Below are 23,766 nucleotides of genomic sequence, written 5' to 3' on the forward strand. Positions count from 1 at the left end.
AATTGAAGCGAGTGGAGGTATTGGCAGAGAGGGGTGGAGGCCAGTGGAGAGATTGGCAGAGAGGGGTGGAGGACGCTGAATGGAAGCCAGTGGAGGTATTGGCAGAGAGGGGTGGAGGACGCTGAATGGAAGCCAGTGGAGGTATGGGCAGAGAGGGGTGGAGGACACTGAATGGAAGCGAGTGGAGGTATTGGCAGAGAAGGATGGAGGACACTGAATGGAAGCGAGTGGAGGTATTGGCAGAGAGGGGTGGAGGCCAGTGGAGAGATTGGCAGAGAGGGGTGGGGGACGCTGAATGGAAGCCAGTGGAGGTATTGGCAGAGAGGGATGGAGGACGCTGAATGGAAGCCAGTGGAGGTATGGGCAGAGAGGGGTGGAGGACACTGAATGGAAGCGAGTGGAGGTAGTGGCAGAGAGGGGTGGAGGACACTGAATGGAAGCCAGTTGCGGGATTGGCAGAGAGGGATGGAGGACACTGAATGGAAGCGAGTGGAGGGATTGGCAGAGAGGGGTGGAGGACACTGAATGGAAGCCAGTGGAGGGATTGGCAGAGAGGGGAGGAGGACACTGAATGGAGACCAGTGGATGAATTAGCATAGAGGGTGGAGGCCAGTGTGTAACGTTCATGCGTTTTTGTTAGTGGATGGATTTACAGCTGCAGAATTATTACACTCAGTAGCCTTGTAGAGATTCTGTTGAACAACATATCCAACTCTCAGGACTTCATCACAGTGCACAGCCTGTTATGCAATATACATATACTCAATCAGATGTTTAATGGAGGGATAGAATATATGAGAATGTATAGATGAGAGACAGGCAATTGTATGGTGAACACTAAGAGTAGTATTAGGAGAGTTGCAGGTGATGGTAAGCAGATAGGTTCTGATGTCAAGTATAGTGCAGATGGTGAGAGGACACAGATGGAGTATACTTAGACAGAGTAACCTAGTGCAAAGATAGTTGAAGGTAGTCCCAAGAGCTAACTGTCTATGCAGATGATAGTAGATAGATAGATACAGATAGTCCTGGTAATTGCAGTAGATGACAGTAGGAGATTGGTTAGTAAGAATCCCCTGTGGGGTACTTATCACTTAGATAGGTTAGTAGTAACAGTGTCCTTAGAGAGAGGTGATCCCGTAGCGAGATACGGATCAGCAGCGAGGTTCCGGCTTCAGTTCAGCAAAGGGAAATGTCAGCAGCTCCGACTTCACAGGAGAAGGTGCGGTGAACATGTGGTTTGAACGAGCAATGAGTGAGAGAAAGCCGGCGATTGAAATAGCCGCTCATAGCGGCGCTCGGCAATGATGTCATCCGGTCTTAAAGGTGTATGCGTCTCTTGGATAACAAGATGGGACGCAATTTAGTAAGAGAGAAATAGGGAACAAGGGTACCAGAGGTACCAGAACATTACACAGTGGAAGGATTGGCAGAGAGAGGGGGAGGACACTGAATGGAAGCCAGTGGAGGGATGGGCAGAGAGGGGTTGAGGCCAGTGGAGGGATTGGCAGAGAGAGGAGGAGGACACTGAATGGAAGCCAGTGGAGATATTGGCAGAGAGGGGTGGAGGGTTTGGCAGAGAGACGAGGAGGACACTGAATGGAAGCCAGTGGAGGGATTGGAAAAGAGGGGTGGGAGCCAGTGAAGTGATTGGCAGAGGGGGTGGAGGACACTTAATGGAAGCCAGTGGAGAGATTGGCAGAGGACACTGAATAGAAGCCAATGGAGGGATTGGCAGAGAGGGGTGGATGACACTGAATGGAGGCCAGTAGAGGGATTGGCAGAGAGGGGAGGATGACACTGAATGGAGGCCAGTAGATGGATTGGCAGAGAGGGGGTGGAGGACACTGAATCAAGGACAGTGGAGAGATTGGCAGAGAGGGGAGGAGGACACTGATTGGAGGGATTGGCAGAGAGGAGTTGAGGCCTGTGGAGGGATTGGCAGAGAGGGGAGGATGACACTTAATGGAGGCCAGTGGAGGAATCAGCAGAGCAGGGGAGATGACACTTAATGGAGGCCAGTGGAGGGATTGGCAGAGAGGGAAGGAGGACACTTAATGGAGGCCAGTGGAGAGATGGGCAGAGAGGGGTGGACAGGTGCGCTTATATAGGCAGGTGTGCATGCATTCGCCACTGACACTAATGCCTAATGGCCTATATAAATGTAGCAGCTTCTCTAGGAGGTTGCGGTCTTATCTTCAGCTGTTCCTGTGAGTGACCCAGCTTATCCTGACCACGTTTGATCTCTGCCTGCCCTGACATTGGCCTGCCTCTAAGACTCCGCTTACCCCTCACTAATCTGCCTGGTCTCGTGTTGCCAACCTCTGCCTTTTTCCTGGCCATATAATCCCCCATCCTAATATTGTACAACCAGTACAGTCCAGGTAATTTTCTGTTATTGGTCTATAGGGAAGCCTTCATAGATCACATGACCAATAAGAATGGAGGAGGACCAGAGTCGCATGACCGAGGGGATATTAAACTTCACCCTGGAGATAATCTACCTGCTGACCGGAGAGGTGAGGAGGATTCTGGGAGGTCACATGACATCACTCTTATCTCTAATAATTAAACACAGACCTGACCTCAGAAGTGAGGAGGATTCTGGGATTCTAACATGATATTCCTATTGGTTCTCCAATACAGAGATTTCCTCTTCTGAAGTCAGGTGATCATATGACCATCACAGTGCCTCCATGTGACTCCCTAAAACCTGAGAGACACAACATGGAGAAGATTATAAAAGTCACCAAGAAGATGATGGAGCTGCTGACAGGAGAGGTGAGCGGTGCTGGGAATTCTGGGACATTATCCAGTAACAGACAAGGGATGTGTCTGGATGGTGACTGTATCATTGTGTGTGTCAGGTTCCTATAAGGTGTCAGGATGTCACTGTCTATTTCTCCATGGAGGAGTGGGAGTATTTAGAAGGACACAAGGATCTCTACAAGGACGTCATGATGGAGAATCAGCCGCCCCTCACATCACCGGGTAAGAGGAGACTTTATTGTAAAGGAGAGAGCAGTACGGAGGCTCCACCTAGATCCCCCATCATCTGATAAACACATAGAAACAATGTATTCAGTCAGTGTGTGTGTTTCCTACAGATGGATCCAGTAATGGGAACCCAACAGAGAGATGTCCCCGTCCTCTGTATTCCCGGGATTCCACACAGGAAGGTCACACCATCCCTCACCATCATCAGGTAGACGAGGAACAATCACTGATAGTATCATTAGGATCTGTACATTATCTGCATTGTTACCATTGATGTCATTTTTATTATATATTCAGAGTGGAAACCTGAGAGATTCTAAAGTTGAGGTTAAAGAAGAGATAAAAGAGGAGGATGATGAGGATGGGGTGATGGAGGAATCAGAATTACCAGAAGAACACAAAGATCTGTATCGGGACACCATGGAGGAGTCATCCAGCTACAAAAACCCACCAGAGAGATGTCCCCGTCCTCTGTATTCCCGGGATTCCACACAGGAAGATCACACCATCCCTCACTATCATCAGGTAGATGAGGAACAATCACTGATACTGTAGTTATATTTTATACAGAAGTGTGTTTGTCACAATAAATGTTTTATCATATATTCAGAGTGGAAACCTCACGGAGAATAATGTTGTTGTTAAAGAAGAGTATAAAGAGGAGGATGAGGAGTATGGTGTGATGGAGGAGCTCTCAGAAGGACACATGGATGTCACAATAGAGGCACCTAATACTGGGAACCCACCAGAGAGATGTCCCCGTCCTCTGTATTCCAGGGATTCCACACAGGAAGATCACAACTATGCAAAACCTGATCAGGTAGATGAGGAACAATCACTGATAGTATCATTAGCATCTGTACATTATCTGCATTGTTACAATCAGAGGTGGGGGACTCAAGTCACATGACTTGACTTAAGTCACCAGTTTGAGGACTTGAGACTTGACTTTGACTTGAGACATATGACTCAAAATGACTTTACTTTTTTAAGTTATTAAATATTTGTATTTTCTCAAGATGTGTTAACCACTTAAGCCCCGGAGGATTTTCCTGCTAAACGACCAGAGGGTATTTTGCGATTCGGCACTGCGTGACTGTAACAGACAATTGCGCGGTCATGCGACGCTGTATCTAAACAAATTTGGCGTCCTTTTTTTCCCACAAACAGAGCTTTCTTTTGGTGGTATTTGATCACCCGTGCGATTTTTACTTTTTGCGCTATAAACAAAAAAAGAGCGTACATTTTGCAAAAATAACAATATTTTTCACATTTTTTTATATGAAATCCCCCCAAAAAAAAATGTAAAAATCAAAATTTTTTTAAATTTTCGGCCAATTTGTTTTATGCTACCTATGTTTGGTAAAGAAAATCGCAAAAAGCGTATTTTGATTGGTTTGCGCAAAAGTTATCGCGTTTACTAACAAAGGGAAAGATTTCTGTCATTTTTGGTGTTTTTTTTTTTAACATGTAATGGCGGCGATCTGCGATTTTTTTTGCGGTACTGCAACATTGGGGCGGACAGATCGGACCCTTGACTGACATTTTTGACACTTTTGGGGTTACCAGTGACATTTCTACAGTAATCAGTGCTATATATATGCACTGTTACTGTAAAAATGCACTGGTAGTGAAGGGGTTAACTTTATTTGGGAGGGAGGGGCTGTGTGTGTCCCTAGGGGCGTGATTCTTACTGTGATTGGCTGTGGCTCTAGCTGTAAGGACACTGATCAACGGATCTACATACTAGATCCGAGTGATCAGTGTTTTTACAGCGAGGAGAATGACAGGTGGCTTGTTTACACAAGCTGCCTGACATTCTCCTTCTCCCCCGCCGATCGCCGAGTGACCGGCGGACATCGGGTCCGCTGGTCACACGCGCGGGGGGGTCCGTGACCGCGCGGGAGCGCGCCTCCGCGGGCGCGCGCCTCCGCGGGCGCGCGCTCGCTCCCCAGAGCCTCACAGGCGAGCGACGTAGACCTACGTCACTCTGCCTGTGAGGGGCCGACTGCCGCAGTAAATATACTGTGAGCAGTCGGCAAGCGGTTAAAGCAAAATGAATGTGCCTGTTATGTTTCGGACTCCACAGTCACTTAAAACACCTCAGTGTGTTCTGATTTTTAGGACACTGAATGTTTAACAATGGAAATACTTAACATGTTTTTAGTGACTGTGGTGTTGATGACCGGACAAAGGATTTCGAGCTGTTTGGGCATTCAAAGTGTTTCTTTAATATGCCAAGAAAAAAAGCACTAAGCAGTTTTGTTAATGTTGAAATTAAAACAAAACAATTCCTGACCACTGACTTTTAACTGATTTAAAGATGAAAATTGGGGTAGATCGGTATTTTGACTTGATTTGTGACTTGACAAAAATAAATGACTTGTTTGACTTCTAGCAGGGACACGACTTGACTTGCTTGCTTTTCGCCACAGTAACTTGGGACTTGCTTGAGACTTAAAGGTTAAGACTTGAGACTTGCTTGTGACTTACTCCCATGTCTGGTTACAATTGATGTAATTTTTATTATATATTCAGAGTGGAAACCTGAGAGATTCCAAAGTTGAGGTTAAAGAAGAGACAAAGGAGGAGGATGGGGTGATGGAGGAGTCAGAGGCTCTAACAGAACGCACAAATATATACCAGGACACCATAGAGGAGTCATCCAGCTACAGAAACCCACCAGAGAGATGTCCCCGTCCTCTGTATTCCCGGGATTCCACACAGGAAGATCACACCATCCCTCACCATCATCAGGTAGATGAGGAACAATCATTGATAATTATAGTTAATACACAAGCTTGTTTGTTACAATAGGTGTTATGATTATGCCTTCAGGGTGGAAACCTTGGAGATTGTAATATTGTTAAAGAAGAGAATAAAGAGGAAGATGAGAAGTATGGTCTAGTGGAGGAGCTTTCTGAAGGACACAAGGATCTCTTCAAGCACAATATGATGGAGCCACCTAATAACAGAAACCCACCGGAGAGATGTCCCCATCCTCTGTATTCCCGGGATTCCACACAGGAAGGTCACACCATCCCTCACGTTCATCAGGTAGATGGATCTAGTAATGGGAACCCACCAGAGAGATGTCCCCGTCCTCTGTATTCCCAGGATTCCACACAGGAAGGTCACACCATCCCTCACCATCATCAGGTGGGTGGAGTTGAGGGTCGGGAACATAAAGTGATTGAACACTCTGACATGTGGAGACGATGTGTGGACTCTACAAGATGATATTTTCTATGTGATCTCACATCATAAATACTTCTATGTTACAGATGTTATTTTCTGCCATTCTGTTGGTTTAGGGTGAAGATCTGATGAAGATGAAAGTTGAGGGTGAAGTAGAAGAGACGTATGTGAGGGATGATCCGCAATATACAGAGGAGGCTGGAATGATGAGGACATTCATAGAGGAGGACACTCTTACAGAGATCCGCACAGGTGACCCATAATATATTCTTCTCTTATCTCTACTCTGTTACTGCTCACTGATTGATCCAGAGTAGGGTGGGAACTGAGTGATATCAGCCAATAATAGGTTGGTAATAGTCCCCTCCCTGTACTGATCCCCGTCCTCTGGTTCAGCTGGCAGTATTAGGTTGTGTGTCACTCCTAGTTACAGTAGCACAGATATGAGAACACAGATTGACCCTTTCTTAGGTTGGTCCCTCTTCTTCCAGCAGACTTATAGCTAAATGTTACCATAAATATCTATTAAATGTCTTATTGGGATAGGGGGAAATACTAATTTGAAGATATTTGCCAGCACACCACAGGTCATCAAGTTGAGTCCAAGCAGTTTTTACTAAAGCATGATCACATCACAATAAAGATAGAGCAACGTTTCAGAGCCACGCAGGATCTGTTCGTCAGGCATGGCAGGCGATCACAAGCCTGGGGAAGGGGTCCTGCGTGGCTCCGAAACGTTGCACTTTCTTTATGGTGATGTGTTCATGCTTCAGTAAAAACTGCTTGGACTCAACTTGATGATCCGTAGTGTGCTGGCAAATATCTTCATTGTGGCTTTCTAATCCAGTCTCCAGCTGGTGGTTGCTACAGCACTCTAGATTTCTCTCCAGGAACGTGAGTGATGGATTATTATTGGGGGGGGGGGGGAATACTAAAAAAACTTCCCTCCACTGCTTCATATCACCAGAAGCCTAGGCCTATGGTCACTCGTTCTATGACAAAGGGTCTTCAAGCCTGAACTTTGGACCTCTTGTTTATCCGAGATCACATGACCCAGTGCCTAGGCTTGTGATTGTTCAAAGAGCATGGACCTCCCAGTCCCCATTGGTGTCTGCTTGTTTTGTCACGGTCATGTGATAATTTACATTTTTGGGGTTGTATTTGTTATGTGCAAAGAGAGATCACACAAATATTACTCAGGTTACCAATAAGTTTAATACAGATATTAGAAGATCTAACAAGAATTCTTCACTAAAGATGCTGTTGCCACCACGGTGTCCCACCTGCTTGTGCAGTGTGGTGCACAGGTGATCAGACGCCTGCATGACTGCAAGCTCTGATGTGCGACTTAGATCTTTCACGTTTTGGCTGTGGTGATATAGGACATGTGTAAGGAATGGCCAACCCACCCTCCAATGGGGCAAAATAACCTTCTAAGAAAAATGGCACATTCCTGAAAGGAGATTAGTGGGCTGGCTTGTCCATATAGTCAGTTTCACCCCAGACAGCAAAATCCCCCACTAGGGAGCTCTTAAATAGAGCTTACCAATAGCCAGGTATAAGGGGATGCCTCAGGACAGATAGTCTCAGTGGTCTCAGCGGGCATCCATGAGTATTAGTCAGCTAAGGTAACCAGACTTTGTCCTGTATGGCCCCTTAGCCAGGTTTAGAAGTCACGATTAGGTATTGTGAGCCAACAACAATAAGGAAATATGAAATATACAATTTTCCCAAACACTACTCTTCTGACAAGGCTGTGTAAATGTAGCAGTGATCTGGGAGGAGGACCAAAGGACCTTTGACTGAAGAGGGGGAAGAGTCCCAGCTGGTTGCGAAGAACATCTGCTCACTAATATCTACCTGATCCAGATGGAATCTTGATGGAAGTGAACTAACCCTCTCAGATCTATTGATGATGTTTTTATATTTTTCCAGGACACGCCATGGAGAAACCTTCAAAGGATCGTCTCACTTTATCTCCAGGGCGTAAAATGGAAGATGAGGACCTCACAGGAGATCACATGGATGAAAGCGGGAAATGTTTGTCATCGCAGTCCTGTCCCCCTGAACATCAGACATTGAACACGGGTGAGAAGAAACATGTCTGCTCCGAGTGCGGGAAGAGTTTTCCACGAAGATATGACTTTGTTCTACATCAAAGAACTCACACAGGGGAGAAGCCATTTCCCTGTCCTGAGTGTGAAAAATGTTTTGCCATAAAATCAAACCTTGTAAAACATCAAAGAACTCACACGGGTGAGAAGGCATTTCCTTGCCCTGAGTGTGGAAAATGTTTTTCACAGAAGGGTCATCTTAATTCACATCTGAAGTTTCACACGGGGGAAAAGCCATATCCTTGTCCTGAGTGTGGCAATTGTTTTAGACAAAAACAACACCTTGTAAAACATCAAAGAATTCACACAGGGGAGAAGCCGTATTCCTGCCCTGAGTGTGGGAAATGTTTTTCGCAGAAAAATTCTCTTGTTGCACATCAAAGATCTCACACAGGGGAGAAGCCGTATTCTTGCCCTGAGTGTGGGAAATGTTTTACAGAAAAATCAGACCTTGAAAAACATCAAAGAACTCACATGGGTGGTTTTTTAGGATTCTCTGAATGCCTTATATATGTTTTGCCAACATCCCTGGGTCAATAAGGTAAAAGGAATTTCTGGTTCCTTAAGCCAGGAGGAGGTTTGGGATTTTTTAGGCAAAGATTTGAAATGGTTTTATATAAAATAAAACAATTTATTTATACATTTTTAAAACCATACAAGTTTTTTGGTGTAGGGCTATAGGTCCGATTGTGCAAACAGGTGATAAAGAGTTGAGTTTTACAGTGAGAATAGTGACTTGGTGATAGTATGAATGTGTTTCTCTGTTCACCGGACTTGATTACAAGTTATTGGGACAGAGATAACATTTAGCAATATCCGACGCGTTTCGGCTTGGCAGCCTTTGTAAAGGATATCACTGTATCTGTAGTTATAACAAGAAAGATATTTTAATACACCTACTCTTCCAAGGAAAAAAATATATGTTTGGTAGTTTTAAGCTTTAGGTAATGTTCCTTGGAGTTAGCTGGTAATTTGTTCAGTCAGAAGGGAAAAGACTTACATGATTTGTAGAGCTTGGTTGGATTGCAGCAGCGCTTGAGCAGGTCCGCACATCTCCCTCCCCTGGAAGGGACTGGCGTACTGCTTCGTTCCCCGGCGTTTAAATACCCTCCGCGCATGCGCAGTACTGCGCGTCGGGATCATGTGGTGTTGCGGCCGTCACGTATGTGTGGTAAAGCTAGAGGTACGTGACGGCCGCAACACCATCTTTCTTGTTATAACTACAGATACTGTGATATCCTTGACATAGGCTGCCAAGCCGAAACGCGTCGGTTATTGCGGCTGTTATCTCTGTCCCAATAACTTGTAATCAAGTCCGGTGAACAGAGAAACATATTCATACTATCACCAAGTCACCATTCTCACTGTACAACTCAACTCTTTATCACCTCTTTGCACAATCGGGCCAATAGCCCTACACCAAAAAAACTTGTATGGTTTTAAAAATGTATCAATAAATTGCTTTATTTTATATAAAACCATTTCAAATCTTTGCCTAAAAAATCCCAAACCTCCTCCTGGCTTGAGGCTCCAGAAATTATTTTTACCAGACTGCACACGGGTGGGAAGCCGTATTCCTGCCCTGCGTGTGGGAAAAGTTTTAGTCTCAAGACCCATCTTAATAGCCATCTGAGGTCTCACACAGGTGAGAAACCGCATTCCTGTTCTGAGTGTGGAAAAAGTTTTAGAGAAAAAAATGGCCTTGTAAGTCATCATAGAACTCACACGGGTGAGAAGACATATTTCTGCCCTGAGTGCCTGTCAAACACCAATAGTCTCACTCAGGGGAGAAGCTGTGTTCCTGCCCTGAGTGCGGGAAATGTTTTTCATAGAAGTCTTGTCTTACCAAATATCAGAGAACTCACACAAACCCTTGAGGTGTATTCGTGTCCTGAGTGTGGGAAATGTCTTCTATATGGATCATATTTTGCCGTACATCAGAGATCTCACGCCGGGATGGAGCACACCTTGATATACACCTCAGAAAACACGGGGGTGAGCATTCCTCTGATCTTTACCATGGAAGAAACACTTTGAAGCTTTAGTAAGATTATTTTTATGAAGTTCTGTCTGGCTTACTCTGAGAGGAAGGAATATTACTGCTGGTTGAGTCCCTGTAGCAGTGTAGTCTGATCTCCCCGGCTCATCAGCAGAAGCTTCAAGGGAAGACTTCATGGTGAGAGAAAATCTAGACATGGATGAGAAAGAAGGGGAGATCAGACTACATTACAAGACTGACAACTTCTGTGTAGTAGTCATCAGCCTGCACAGGCAGCTTCATTTGCTTGGAGAGCGCCAACTGCTGGCTGAAAGTAGAAAATATGACCGTTCTAGATGTAGCATTTCATATTTACCTGAAATAAAATATAATCTAAATCTTGTGTCTTAGTAGTTTTGTTTTACCAGCTTATACTTGTTGGAACAGTCACCTCTCTGTCTCTCAGGAAGTCTGTAGTAGATGCTAATATAAGTTCATCAGTTCATGGACCAATCTATCATTCCACCCGTAATTCCTCCTTCGCACCATCGCCACCTCTAACCCCATTACCACATCACCTCCATCCACATCACCATCATCACCTCCATCCACATCACCATCACCACCTCAAACCACATCATCATCACCACCTCCAACCCCATCACCATCACCACCTCCAACCACATTACCATCACCACCTCCATCCACATCACTATCACCACCTCCAACCACATCGCCATCTCCAACCACATCGCCATCACCACCTCCATCCACATCACCATCATCACCTCCATCCACATCACCATCATCACCTCCATCCACATCACCATCATCAGCTCCATCCACATCACCTCCATCCACATCACCACCACCACCTCCAACCCCATCACCACCTCCAACCCCATCACCACCTCCAACCCCATCACCATCACCACCTCCAACCACATTACCATCACCACCTCCATCCACATCACCATCACCTCCTCCAACCACCAACCACATTACCATCGCCACCTCCAACCACATTGCCAAAACCACACTACCATCACCACCTCTTACCACATCACCACCTACAACCACATTACCATCACCACCTCTAACCACATCACCATCACAACCACATCGCCATTACCACCTCCAGCCACAAGAAATTTTGCATGTTCTTTTTTCGGCTCTTTAATTCTTGCAGTAAACCTAAGGAAACAAACTCATTACTATAATAATATACTTGTTCTGAACAAAATTGCCGTGTATACAAACTATTTACCATTATAGGAAAACCAATACAAGACATATAGAGTACTATCAATATGCGTACATACACACATGCAAATGCTTTCTATCCTTTACTAGCTGCAGAAAATGAATTAATCTCAATGCAGTAGAGATACACTAAAAGTCATTAACCTCTGTTATAGCTGGTCCACAATTTCCTTAATGAACAGGACTCCCAGCATTAAGTGATCACAGGGAAAAAAAAGTTCTTGATCTTCAGAGTCTCTCTCTTACTTTTATAATGGAGCTTTAGTGTTACCCCTTGGTAGAGTTCTCCTTTCTGCGTTTTGCTGCAGGTCTTGTATATAAAAAGCCTGTTACCCTGTCCAGTTGAATTCTGCAGGTAGTGGGTGGGGCCTGCTGTGTCCTTCCCACAGTTCTGTTTTCTGCACTGGCTAAACCATAGTCGGGTAAAGTAAGGGTGTTGGGTAACTACTGAGAGGTGGATCCTTCACATTCATTTCATAAGTTAGCGATCCAGTATACCATAGCCGACCTCTGAAGTGATCATTTTTCATGCAGGGAATGGAATTACTCCGGGTAAATACAAAATGGCTACATTTATCCCAAAGTTGGGCTGTCAGTTCTTCCATCTGTTGTAGATGAGTAACCCATTCTTCAATAGTGGGGTTATTACACCAGTATAAAATATGCCCAAAAAGAGTAAATAAATAAAAAGTGAACAAATGTAAAGGAAGTCCAAAAATGTGCATGTGCTCATGGGCCATGATGGAGTAAAAGGTTCACAAATTTCATTGAAGATACTAATCAAGCAAAAAAGGTCCTCCAAAGAGCCATCTCTTCCAGTGAAAGGTAATCCTTGTGCCCGTGTGAAAAAAAAAAAAAAACGTTTACCCCCAGTCATGACCACCGTAAAAAATTAACCCTCCAGCTCAAGTCCTCCCAGGCACTGCCAGTGTTAAATCTCCAACGCAGTCAGACTCATGACAGGCATAATTATTATCATAGAGGATTTATATAACGCCAACAGTTTACACATGGAGTACAGTTTCAATCCAGAAGGAATAGGAGGGCCCTGTTCATGGAGCTTACAATCTAAAGGTGACTTGGGTACAGTTCTTAGGTGGAGGTGGGGTAGGCTTCTCTGAATAGGTGAGTTTTCAAGGGTCGCCTAAAGGTTGGACAGGGTAGGAGCTCACTGGACATATTGGGAAGGGAGTTCCAGAGAATGGGAGAGGCTCTGGAGAAGTAATGGAGGTGAACATGGAAGGAGGTAACATAGGGGGCTTGAGGGCAGGAGGAGCGGAGAGGATGAGGATGATTTGGACGATATCTGCAGATGTGGTTGGTGATGTAGCTGGGTGCGATGTTGTGGTTGGCCTTGTATGTTGGGGTTAGTATTTTGAATTTTATATGGTGGGGTAGGGGAAGCCAGTGAAAGGATTGGCAGAGAAGGGCAGCAGTCACAGATCGGTTAATAAGGTGTGTTAGTCTAGTAGGAGCATTCATAATAGAGTAAATGGAGGATAGCCTGTGTAAAGGAAGACCAGTGAGGGGGGAGTTGCAGTAGTCAAGGCGGTAAATAACCAAGGAGCGAATACGTTGTTTTGTGGTGAGGTTAGTCAGGAAGGGGCGAATTCTGGAAAGGTTGCAGAGGATAAGGCGACAAGATTTAGGCAGTGATTGGATGTGGGGGCTGAAGTAGAGATCAGAGTCTAAGATTACACCCAGCACCCTGGCATGTGGGGGGGACCAATGGTTGTGCCGTTGATCTTAATGGTAAAGTCTTGGTGAGGAGGAAATATTTTGAGCTCAGTTTTAGAAAGATCCTTTAAATCCTGTAAGTTGCAAGGTGGGGTTTACATGACGGGTTTGTCCTATAGATGCTCTGTGGACTGAGATCTGAAGAATTTAGAGGCCAAGTCAATATCTCAAAACTTGTTCTGTACCTCAAACCATCCGTGAACCATTTTTGCAGTGTGGTAGGGTGCATTTTCCTGCCTAAAGAGGCCACTGCCATCAGGAAATACCGTTAATAATATGAAGAGGTGTACTTGGTCACCAAGTATGTTTAGGTAGGTGGTACGTGTCGAAGTAACATCCACATGAATGGAGGAGCCAAGGTCCCCTAGCAGAGCATTGCCCAAAGAATCACACTGCCTCTGCCAGCTTGTCTTTTTCCCATACTGCATCTTGTTGCCATTTCTTCCCCAGGTAAGCGACGAACACACACCTGGCCATCCACATGATGTAACACGGAATTCATCAGATCAGGCCACCTTCTTCCATTGCTCCGTGGTTTAGTTCTGATGCTTAAGTGCCCATTGTAGGCTTGTTTGGCTGTGGACACAGGTCAGCATAGACACCCTGACTGGACGGCGGCTACACAGCCCCATACACAAGAAACTGAGATGAAGATTTTTTCCGCTTTCAACACATCGATTTCATAAACAACATGTTCTCTTGCTGCCTTATATATCCCACTGACTTTCCGATGCCATTGTAATGATATAATCAATGTTATTCACTTTACCTGTCAGTGGTCATAATGTTATGGCTGATCGTTGTACAATACATACATAAAACTGCAAAAGATGTGTTCACACTACGAGACGTTTCTCGGGGTGGCAGTTCCTCTGAGCTCCACAAGGTGGTGATCTAACTTCTACCCAAACAGGAAGTCTCTATGGAAGACAGGAAGTGATGTCAGGTACAGGCGGGAAGTGATGTCAGGTATAAATAGGATTTACCGAGTGAGAGGTGAGTCGGGAGGAATTAGGAGACATTGCTGGTAGAGGTAATAGGATATAATTTTCTATTTACATGGATCGGGGTTGGGAGTTCTAGATGGCCGGTAAGGCTCTAGAGAAGTTTCAGAGGTGAGCATGGAGGAGGAGATAAGAGAGTACGGTTTGGGTTATATATTGAGACGAAGTTGGAGATGAAGCTTAGGGCAGCTCTGTGGATGGCTTTGTATGTTGTTTTTAGTATTTTGAATTTGATTTATTAGGAGAGTGGAAGCCAATGGAGGGATTAGCAGGAAGGGGGGGGGGGGGGACACTGAATGGAAGCGAGTGGAGGAAATGGCAAAGAGGGGTGGAGGACACTGAATAGAAGCCAGTGGAGGGATTGGCTTAGAGGGGTGGAGGACACTGAATGGAGGCCAGTAGAGAGGGGTGGATGACACTGAATGGGGCCAGTAGTGGGATTGGCAAAGAGGAGTGGAGGACACTGAATGGAGGCCAATGGAGGAATCCGTAGAGAGGGGAGAAGGACACTGAATGGAGGCCAGTGGAGGGATTGTCAGAAAGGAGCTGAGGCCAGTGGAGGGATTGGCAGAGAGGGGTGGCCAGGTGCGCTTATATACGTAGGTGTGTGTGCATTCGCCACTGACACTGATGCCAAATGGCCTATATGAGCGCAGCAACTGCTCTCGGAGGTTGCTCTCTGATCTTCAGCTGTTACCCATGTTCCTTTTCGTGTGTTTGGCACTGTCATTGACCCAGCTTATCCTGACCATGCTTGATCTCTACCTGTCCTGACCTTGGCCTGGCTCTAAGACTACCTCTCGCTCATCTGCCTGATCTCGTGTTGCCAACCTCTGCTTTTATCCTGGCCGTATAATCCCTCATACTCCCCCATCCTAATACTGTACAACCAGTACAGTCCAGATAATTCTCTGTTATCCATTATCGGTCTACAGGGAAACCTTTATAGATCACATGACCAATAAGAATGGAGGAGAACCAGAGTCGCATGAGCGAGGGGATATTAAACTTCACCCTGGAGATCATCTACCTGCTGACCGGAGAGGTGAGGAGGATTCTGGGAGGTCACATGACATCACTCTTATCTCTAATAATTAAACACAGACCTGACTGGAGAGGTGAGGAGGATTCTGGGAGGTCACATGACATCACTCTTATCTCTATTAATAAAACACAGACCTGACCGGAGAGGTAAGGAGGATTCTGGGAGGTCACATGACATCACTCTTATCTTTATTAATAAAACACAGACCTGACCGGAGAGGTGAGGAGGATTCTGGGATTCTAACATGATATTCCTATTGCTTCCCCAATACAGAGATTTCCCCCTCTGAAGTCAGGTGATCATATGACCATCACAGTGCCTCCATGTGACTCCTTAAAACCTGAGAGACACAACATGGAGAAGATTATAAAAGTCACCAAGAAGATGATGGAGCTGCTGACAGGAGAGGTGAGCGGTGCTGGGAATTCTGGGACATTATCCAGTAACAGACAAGGGATGTGTCTGGATGGTGACTGTATCATTGTGTGTGTCAGGTTCCTATAAGGTGTCAGGATGTCACTGTCTATTTCTCCATGGAGGAGTGGGAGTATTTAGAAGGACATAAGGATCTCTACAAGGACGTCATGATGGAGAATCAGCCGCCCCTCACATCACCGGGTAAGAGGAGACTTTATTGTAAAGGAGAGAGCAGTACGGAGGATCCACCTAGATCCCCCATCATCTGATAAACACATAGAAACAATGTATTCAGTCAGTGTGTGTGTTTCCTACAGATGGATCCAGTAATGTGAACCCACCAGAGAGATATCCCCGTCCTCTGTATTCCCGGGATTCCACACAGGAAGATCGCACCATCCCCCACCATCATCAGGTAGATGAGGAACAATCACTGATAGTTATATTTTATACAGAAGTGTGCTTGTCACAAAAAAATGTTTTTTTATATAATTAGAGTGGAAACCTCGGGGATGATAATATTATTGTTAAAGAAGAGTATAAAGAGGAGGATGAGGAGTATGGAGTGATGGAGGAGCTCTCAGAAGGACACATGGATGTTGCAATAGAGGCACCTAATACTAGGAACCCACCAGAGAGATGTCCCCGTCCTCTGTATTCCCGGGGATTCCTCACCGGAAGATCACAACTATGCAAAACCTGATCAGGTAGATGAGGAACAATCACTGATAGTATCATTAGGATCTGTACATTATCTGCATTGTTACCATTGATGTCATTTTTATTATATATTCAGAGTGGAAACCTCAAGGATAATATTGTTGGAAAAGAAGAGTATAAAAAAGAGGATGAGGAGTATGGAATGATAAACGAGTTTTCAGATGGACTCAAGGATATGATGGAGCCACCTAATACTAGGAACTCACCAGAGAGATGTCCCCGTCCTCTGTTTTCCCAGAATTCCACACAGGAAGGTCACACCATCCCTCAAAATGATCAGGTAGAGGAGTAACAATCATTGATAATTATAGTTGATACACAAGCTTGTTTGTTACAATAGGTGGTGTTATGATTATGCCTTCAGAGTGGAAACCTTGGAGATTGTAATATTGTTAAAGAAGAGTATAAAGAGGAAGATGAGAAGTATGGTCTAGTGGAGGAGCTTTCTGAAGGACGGAAGGATCTCTTCAAGCACAATATGATGGAGCCACCTAATAACAGAAACCCACCGGAGAGATGTCCCCATCCTCTGTATTCCCGGGATTCCACACAGGAAGATCACACCATCCCTCACCATCATCAGGTGGGTGGAGTTGAGGGTCGGGAACATAAAGTGATTGAACACTCTGACATGTGGAGACGATGTGTGGACTCTACAAGATGATATTTTCTATGTGATATCACATCATAAATACTTCTATGTTACAGATGTTATTTTCTGCCATCCTGTTGGTCTCGGATAAAGGTATTATTAACATGAATGTTGGAGGTGAAGATTTGATGAACATGAAAGCTGAGGATGAAGTAGAAGAGACGTATGTGAGGGATGATCAGCAATATACGGAGGAGGCTGGAATGACGAGGACATTCATAGAGGAGGACACTCCTACAGAGATCAGCACAGGTGACCCATAATATATTCTTCTCTTATCTCTGCTCTGTTACTGCTCACTGATTGGTCCAGAGAAGGGTGGAAACTGAGTGATATCAGCCAATAATAGGTTGATATCGGTCCCCTCCCTGTACTGATACTCATCATGTGATTCAGCTGGCAGTATTAGGCCCGTACACACGCAACGATTATCGGCCGACCGATCGTCCGTCTTTTGTCCAGAGTGGTGTTTTGTTGGTTGGAATGTGCCTAGACTGCACACGAATTTTCTCGCCCAACAAAAATATACTTCAGAAGTGATGTCATGTGTTGGTTTTCTTTCTTCTCTGAGCATGCCCAGACTTGCTCATCAGATGAAATCAGATGTCGAAATCTGTACTGACTGCACGAAAATCGGCCGTGTTTTGACGGCCAACAAAAATTTTATAGTCTGCACACCAGATTTTTTTCGGCCGAAAAGTCGGAGTCGGTTGTCAGAAGCATCATACTAACAAGCCGAAAATTGGCAGATCGGACGTTGGTCGAAAATTCCCTGCCAATTTTCGACGCGTGTGTACGGGGCTTTAGGTTGTGTGTCACTCCTAGTTACAGTAGCACAGATATAAGAACACAGATTGAGCCTTTCTTAGGTTGGTCCCTCTTCTTCTAGCAGCCTTTAAGCTACAGTATCTCACAAAAGTAAGTACACCCCTCACATTTTTGTAAATATTTTATGCTATCTTTCCATGTGACAACACCAAAGAAATGACGCTTTGCTACAATGTAAAGTAGTGAGTGTACAGCTTGTATAACAGTGTAAATTTGCTGTCCCCTCAAAATAACTCCCCCGCTAGGGAGCTCTTAAATAAGGCTTAGCCAGGTATAAGGGGATGCCTCAGGACGGATAGTCTCAGTGGTCTCAGCTGGTCTCCACGAGTATTAGTCAGCTAAGGTAACCAGACTTTGTCCTGTATGGCCCCTTAGCCAGGTTTAGAAGTCATGATTAGGTATTGTGAGCCAACAATAATAAGGAAATATGAAATATACAATTTTCCCATCACTGGCTGTGTAAATGTAGAAGTGATCTGGGAGGAGGACCAAAGGACCTTTGATTGAAGAGGGGGGAAGAGTCCCAGCTGGTTGGGACATCCACAGAGAACATCTGCTCACTCATATCTACCTGATCCAGATGGAATCTTGATGGAAGTGAACTAACCCTCTCATATCTATTGATGATGTTTTTATATTTTTCCAGGACACGCCATGGAGAAACCCTCAAAGGATCGTCTCACTTTATCTCCAGGTTGTAAAATGGAAGATGAGGACATCACAGGAGATCACATGGAGGAAGGCGGGAAATGTTTGTCATCGAAGTCCTGTCCTCCTGAACATCAGACATTGAACACGGGTGAGAAGAAACATGTCTGCTCCGAGTGTGGGAAGAGTTTTCCACGAAGATATGACTTTGTTCTGCATCAAAGAACTCACACGGGGGAGAAGCCTTTTTGCTGTCCTGAGTGTGGAAAATGTTTTGCGATAAAATCAAACCTTGCAAAACATCAAAGAACTCACACGGGTGAGAGGGCATTTCCCTGCTCTGAGTGCGGGAAATGCTTTTCACAGAAGATCCATCTGATTTCACATCTGAGATATCACACTGGTGAAAAGCCATATTCCTGTCCTGAGTGCGGAAAATGTTTTACCGAGAAATCGGTCCTTGTAACACATAAAAGAACTCACACGGGTGAGAAGGCTTTTTCCTGCCCTGAGTGTGGGAAACGTTTTTCACAGAGAAAACATCTTCTTGCCCATCAAAGATCTCACACAGGGGAGAAGCCGTATTCTTGCCCTGAGTGCGGGAAAAGTTTTTATCTCAAACCCCATCTTAACAACCATCTGAGGTCTCACACGGGTGAGAAACCGCATTTCTGTTCTGAGTGTGGAAAATCTTTTAGATTAAAGAAAAGCCTTGTAAATCATCAAAGAATTCACACGGGTGAGAAGACATATTCCTGCTCTGAGTGCGGGAAATGTTTTACGCAGAAGCACCATCTTGATGTGCATCAGAGGACTCACACGGGCGAAAAGCCATATTTCTGTCCCGAGTGTGGAAAAAGTTTTTCACAAAAAGGAGGCCTTCTAAACCATCGAACAACTCACACGGGTGAGAAGGCATATTCCTGCCCTGAGTGCGGGAAATGTTTTTCACAGAATTCCCATCTTAAAATACATCGGAGACTTCACACAGGTGAAAAGCCGTATTCCTGTGCTGAGTGTGGGAAATGTTTTCCACAGAGATCAGACCTTGTTAAACATCAAAGATCTCACACAGGGGAGAGGCCGTATTCCTGCCCTGAGTGTGGGAAAAGTTTTTCACTCAAGTACGAGTTAAACAAACACTGTAGGTCTCACACAGGTGAGTAGATGCGAAGCTTCTTAGTGTAGAAAATGCCCTTCATAAAAGTCCAGTCTTACTGAACATCCGATATGTTACACATCGGGGAGAAGCCGTATTCCTGTCCTGAGTGTAGGAAAACTTTATCCACAAAAATCAGCACTCCAATCTTACTGAACATCAATATTCTCACACAGGGGAGAAGCCGTATTCCTGCCCTGAGTGTGGGAAATATTTGTCACAGAAGTCCTATCTTCTTAAACATCAGAGAACCCACATAACCCTCGAAGTGTATTAGTGTCCTGAATGCTGGAAATGTCTTCTATATTGACCAGATTTTGCCGTACATCAGAGATCTCACACTCGGAAGAAGCCCACCTTGATATACACCTCAGAAAACACGTGGCTGAGCGATTCTCTGATCTTTATCATGGAAGAAAAACTTTGAAGCCTATAGTAAGATTTTTTTAAAGTTCTGTCTGGCTTACTCTGAGAGGAGGGAATATTACTGCTGGTTGAGTCCCTCTATCAGTGTAGTCTGATCTCCTTGGCTCTTCAGCAGAAGCTTCATAGGAAGACTTCATGGTGAGAAAGAATCTGGATGAGGAAGAAGGGGAGATTAGACTACATCACAAGACTGTCAATTTCTGTGAAGTAGTAATCAGCCTGTACAGGAAGCTTCATTTGCTGTGAGAGTACCTCCTGCTGGCTGAAAGTGGAAAATATAACATTCCTATTAGCCTGAAATAAAAAAACAAGTATAATCTTAATATTGTGTTGTAGTTTGGTTTTGCTAGCTTGTACTTGTTGGAACAGCCGACTCTCCCCTTCTCATAAATCTCAGGACCTCTGTAGGATACTCTAATGATAAGTCCATCAGTTCATAGACCCATCTATCATTCCACCTATAATTTCTCCTTCGCACTATTACCACTTCCATCCGCATCAACATCACCACTTCCATCCGCATCAACATCACCACCTCCAACCACATCACCATCGTCACCTCCAACCACATCACCATCGTCACCTCCAACCACATCACCATCATCACCTTCAACCACATCGTCACCTCCAACCACATCACCATCGTCACCTCCAACCACATCACCATCATCACCTTCACCCACATCGTCACCTCCAACCACATCACCATCGTCCCCTCCAACCGCATCACCATCATCACCTCCAACCACATCACCATCGTCACCTCCAACCACATCACCATCGTCACCTCCAACCACATCACCATCATCACCTTCAACCACATCGTCACCTCCAACCACATCACCATCGTCCCCTCCAACCACATCACCATCGCTACCTCCAATCACATCACCATCGCCACCTCCAACCACATCACCATCATCACCTTCAACCACATCGTCACCTCCAACCACATCACCATCGTCACCTCCAACCGCATCACCGTCATCACCTCCAACCACATCACCATCGTCACCTCCAACCACATCACCATCATCACCTTCAACCACATCGTCACCTCCAACCACATCACCATCGTCACCTCCAACGACATCACCATCATCACCTTCAACCACATCGTCACCTCCAACCACATCACCATCGCTACCTCCAACCACATCACCATCGCCACCTCCCAACTACATCACCATCGCCACCTCCAACTACATCACCATCGTCACCTCCAACCACATCACCATCGCCACCTCCAACCACATCACCATCGTCACCTCCAACCACATCACCATCGTCACCTCCAACCACATCACCATCGTCACCTCCAACCACTTTACCATCGCCACCTCAAACCACTTTACCATCGCCACCTCCAACCATATTTCCATCATAACCTCCAACCACATTACCATCATAACCTCCAACCTAATTATCATCGCCACCTCCAACCTCATCGCCACCAATAACCATATCACCATTGCCACCTCTAACCACTTTACCATCGCCACCTCTAACCACTTTACCATCGCCACCTCCAACCACTTTACCATCGCCACCCTCAACCACATCACCATTGCCCCCTCCAAACACTTTACCATCGCCCCCTCCAACTACATTACCATCATAACCTCCAACTTCATTACCATCGCCACCACCAACCACATCCCCATCACAACTTCCAACCAGTTTACCATCACAACCTCCAACCACATCATAATCACTACCTCCACATTAGCATCATAGCATCCAACCAAATCACCATCACCACCGCCAACCACAAGATATTTAGCTTTTTCTTTTTTGGGCTATCTAATTCTTGTAATAAACCCAAGGAAACAAACCCGTTACTATATTAATATTATTGCGTAGAAGCTTTTTACATTCACAGATAAAATAAAACGAGTTATATAGAGTATTATAAATATGCATACATACACATTTTCAAATGTTATCTATCCTTTACTAGCCAAAGAAAACTGACAATAATATCTATGCAATAGGAATACACTAAAAGCCATTTAACCTCCGTTGTCACTGGTCCACAATTTCCTTAATGATCAGGACTCCCAACATTAAGTGATCACAGAAAAGAAAAAGTTCTTGATCTTGGCAGTCTCTTTCTTACTCTTATAATGGGGCTTTAGTGTTGTCTCAAAGTACAGTAGAGTCATCCTTTCCGATTTTTGTTGCAGGCCTTGTATCGAAAAAGTCTGTATCCCCATCCAGTAGTTTTCTGCAGGTAGCGGGTGGACCATATCTAATATCTCACACCCGGACAAACTGTGAATAATATATAATACAAAATGTCTTTACCCCTCCTGTAGTCCACCTCTTTTCCAGCCTTGATTGTTTACAGGCCCCGGACCTCCCTCCTCTCTCCCTACCCCTTCCTCCCCCCAGCAACCCTCCCCCTCTCTTCTACTTTTCCTCCCTTTACCCTCTCCTCTTTTCGTCCATATTTTTCCTTTTCCTTCCTCTACTGCTATTCAACTGTCCATTTTCCTCTACGGGACCTCCTGCCTCAACCAGCTCTTTTGTTCGGTTGGTTTAAGCTCAGGCTCCCCCAGCTAAATATGTCCTACCTGACCCTATTTTTGACACTTCTGAAATGAACCCCCGCTCCTAGAAGCTGACCTCAACATGTCTCAGGTCTGCAGTTTGCTACTGTTCATCCTTTAATGGCAGTATATTACATTTCGAACTGTCCTTAGTTACACTATTGTCTTATTATAAAGGTATAATATAAAGGTCTTATTGTTGTTACCTGAACTTCTACAATTTGGGCTGCGTACCTCCTGTCTCTACTGTATGCTTTGTTATCCCTATCCTTTTTTTATATGTGGGGGGAAACTACCCTTCTTTGACTCTGTATTATGTATCATTTGTTCTCCTATACTGTTTTCTCTAAATAAATGTTAGAAAAAAATATAATACAAAATAAAATAAAAGAGCTGCCCGTTATCAGACTTAAAAAAAAGTCTAAAGATACTAAAACATCCTGCCATAGACCGCTGTCTCACGGATCTATCCTCTTAAAAGTGTATCCTCAAAAAGTGTCAAAAAATACAGAAATGCAATTGCAACTTAATTGTCCATATAATATACACTGAACAAAATTATAAACTCAACACTTTTGTTTTTGCCCCAATTTTTCATGAGCTGAACTCAAAGATCTCAGACTTTTTCTATGTACACAAAAGGCCGATTTCTCTCAAATGTTGTTCACAAATCTGTGTTAGTGATCACTTCTCCTTTGCCGAGATAATCCATCCACCTCACAGGTGTGGCATAACAAGATGCTGATTAGACAGCATGATTATCGCACAGGGGGATCAGCAGAACTTGGGGTTACTACTAAGCAGGAGATCAGTAGAGCCTGGGTTATTACTGAGTAGGGGATCAGCAGAGCTGGAAGTTACTACTAAGTGTGGTATTAGAAGAGCTGGGGGTTACTACTAAGTGGGGGATCTGTAGAACTGGGGTTAATACTGAGTAGGGGATCAGCAGAGCTGGGCGTTACTACTAAGAGGGAGATCAGTAGAGCTGGGGTTACTACTGAGTGGGGGGGTCAGCAGAGCTGGGGGTT

At 44.8% G+C, this 23,766-nt stretch overlaps 3 protein-coding genes across 3 annotated transcripts in view; 2 read left to right on the top strand and 1 right to left on the bottom strand.

The window, feature by feature from the left end:
* LOC309562972 (uncharacterized protein) overlaps window positions 1-23,766 on the top strand; it is a 581,033-nt gene that overhangs the window by 525,432 nt on the left and 31,835 nt on the right.
* The window catches only part of LOC309562915 (uncharacterized protein), a 523,709-nt gene that overhangs the window by 216,155 nt on the left and 283,788 nt on the right, over window positions 1-23,766 (bottom strand). The window lies entirely within an intron of this gene.
* Window positions 17,248-23,766, top strand: part of LOC309562779 (uncharacterized protein) — a gene marked incomplete at its 3' end in the record, with an annotated part of 48,846 nt that continues 42,327 nt past the window's right edge. Inside the window, exon 1 of the mRNA XM_082267083.1 lies at window positions 17,248-17,377. Within this exon, the coding sequence (XP_082123209.1) occupies window positions 17,254-17,377 (124 nt within the window). The 5' untranslated portion in view covers window positions 17,248-17,253. The remainder of the gene's footprint in view (window positions 17,378-23,766) is intronic.

This window comes from Pelophylax lessonae (genome assembly GCF_965119305.1).
Source record: "Pelophylax lessonae genome assembly, chromosome: 9".
In the NCBI taxonomy this organism is placed as follows: Eukaryota; Metazoa; Chordata; class Amphibia; order Anura; family Ranidae; genus Pelophylax; species Pelophylax lessonae.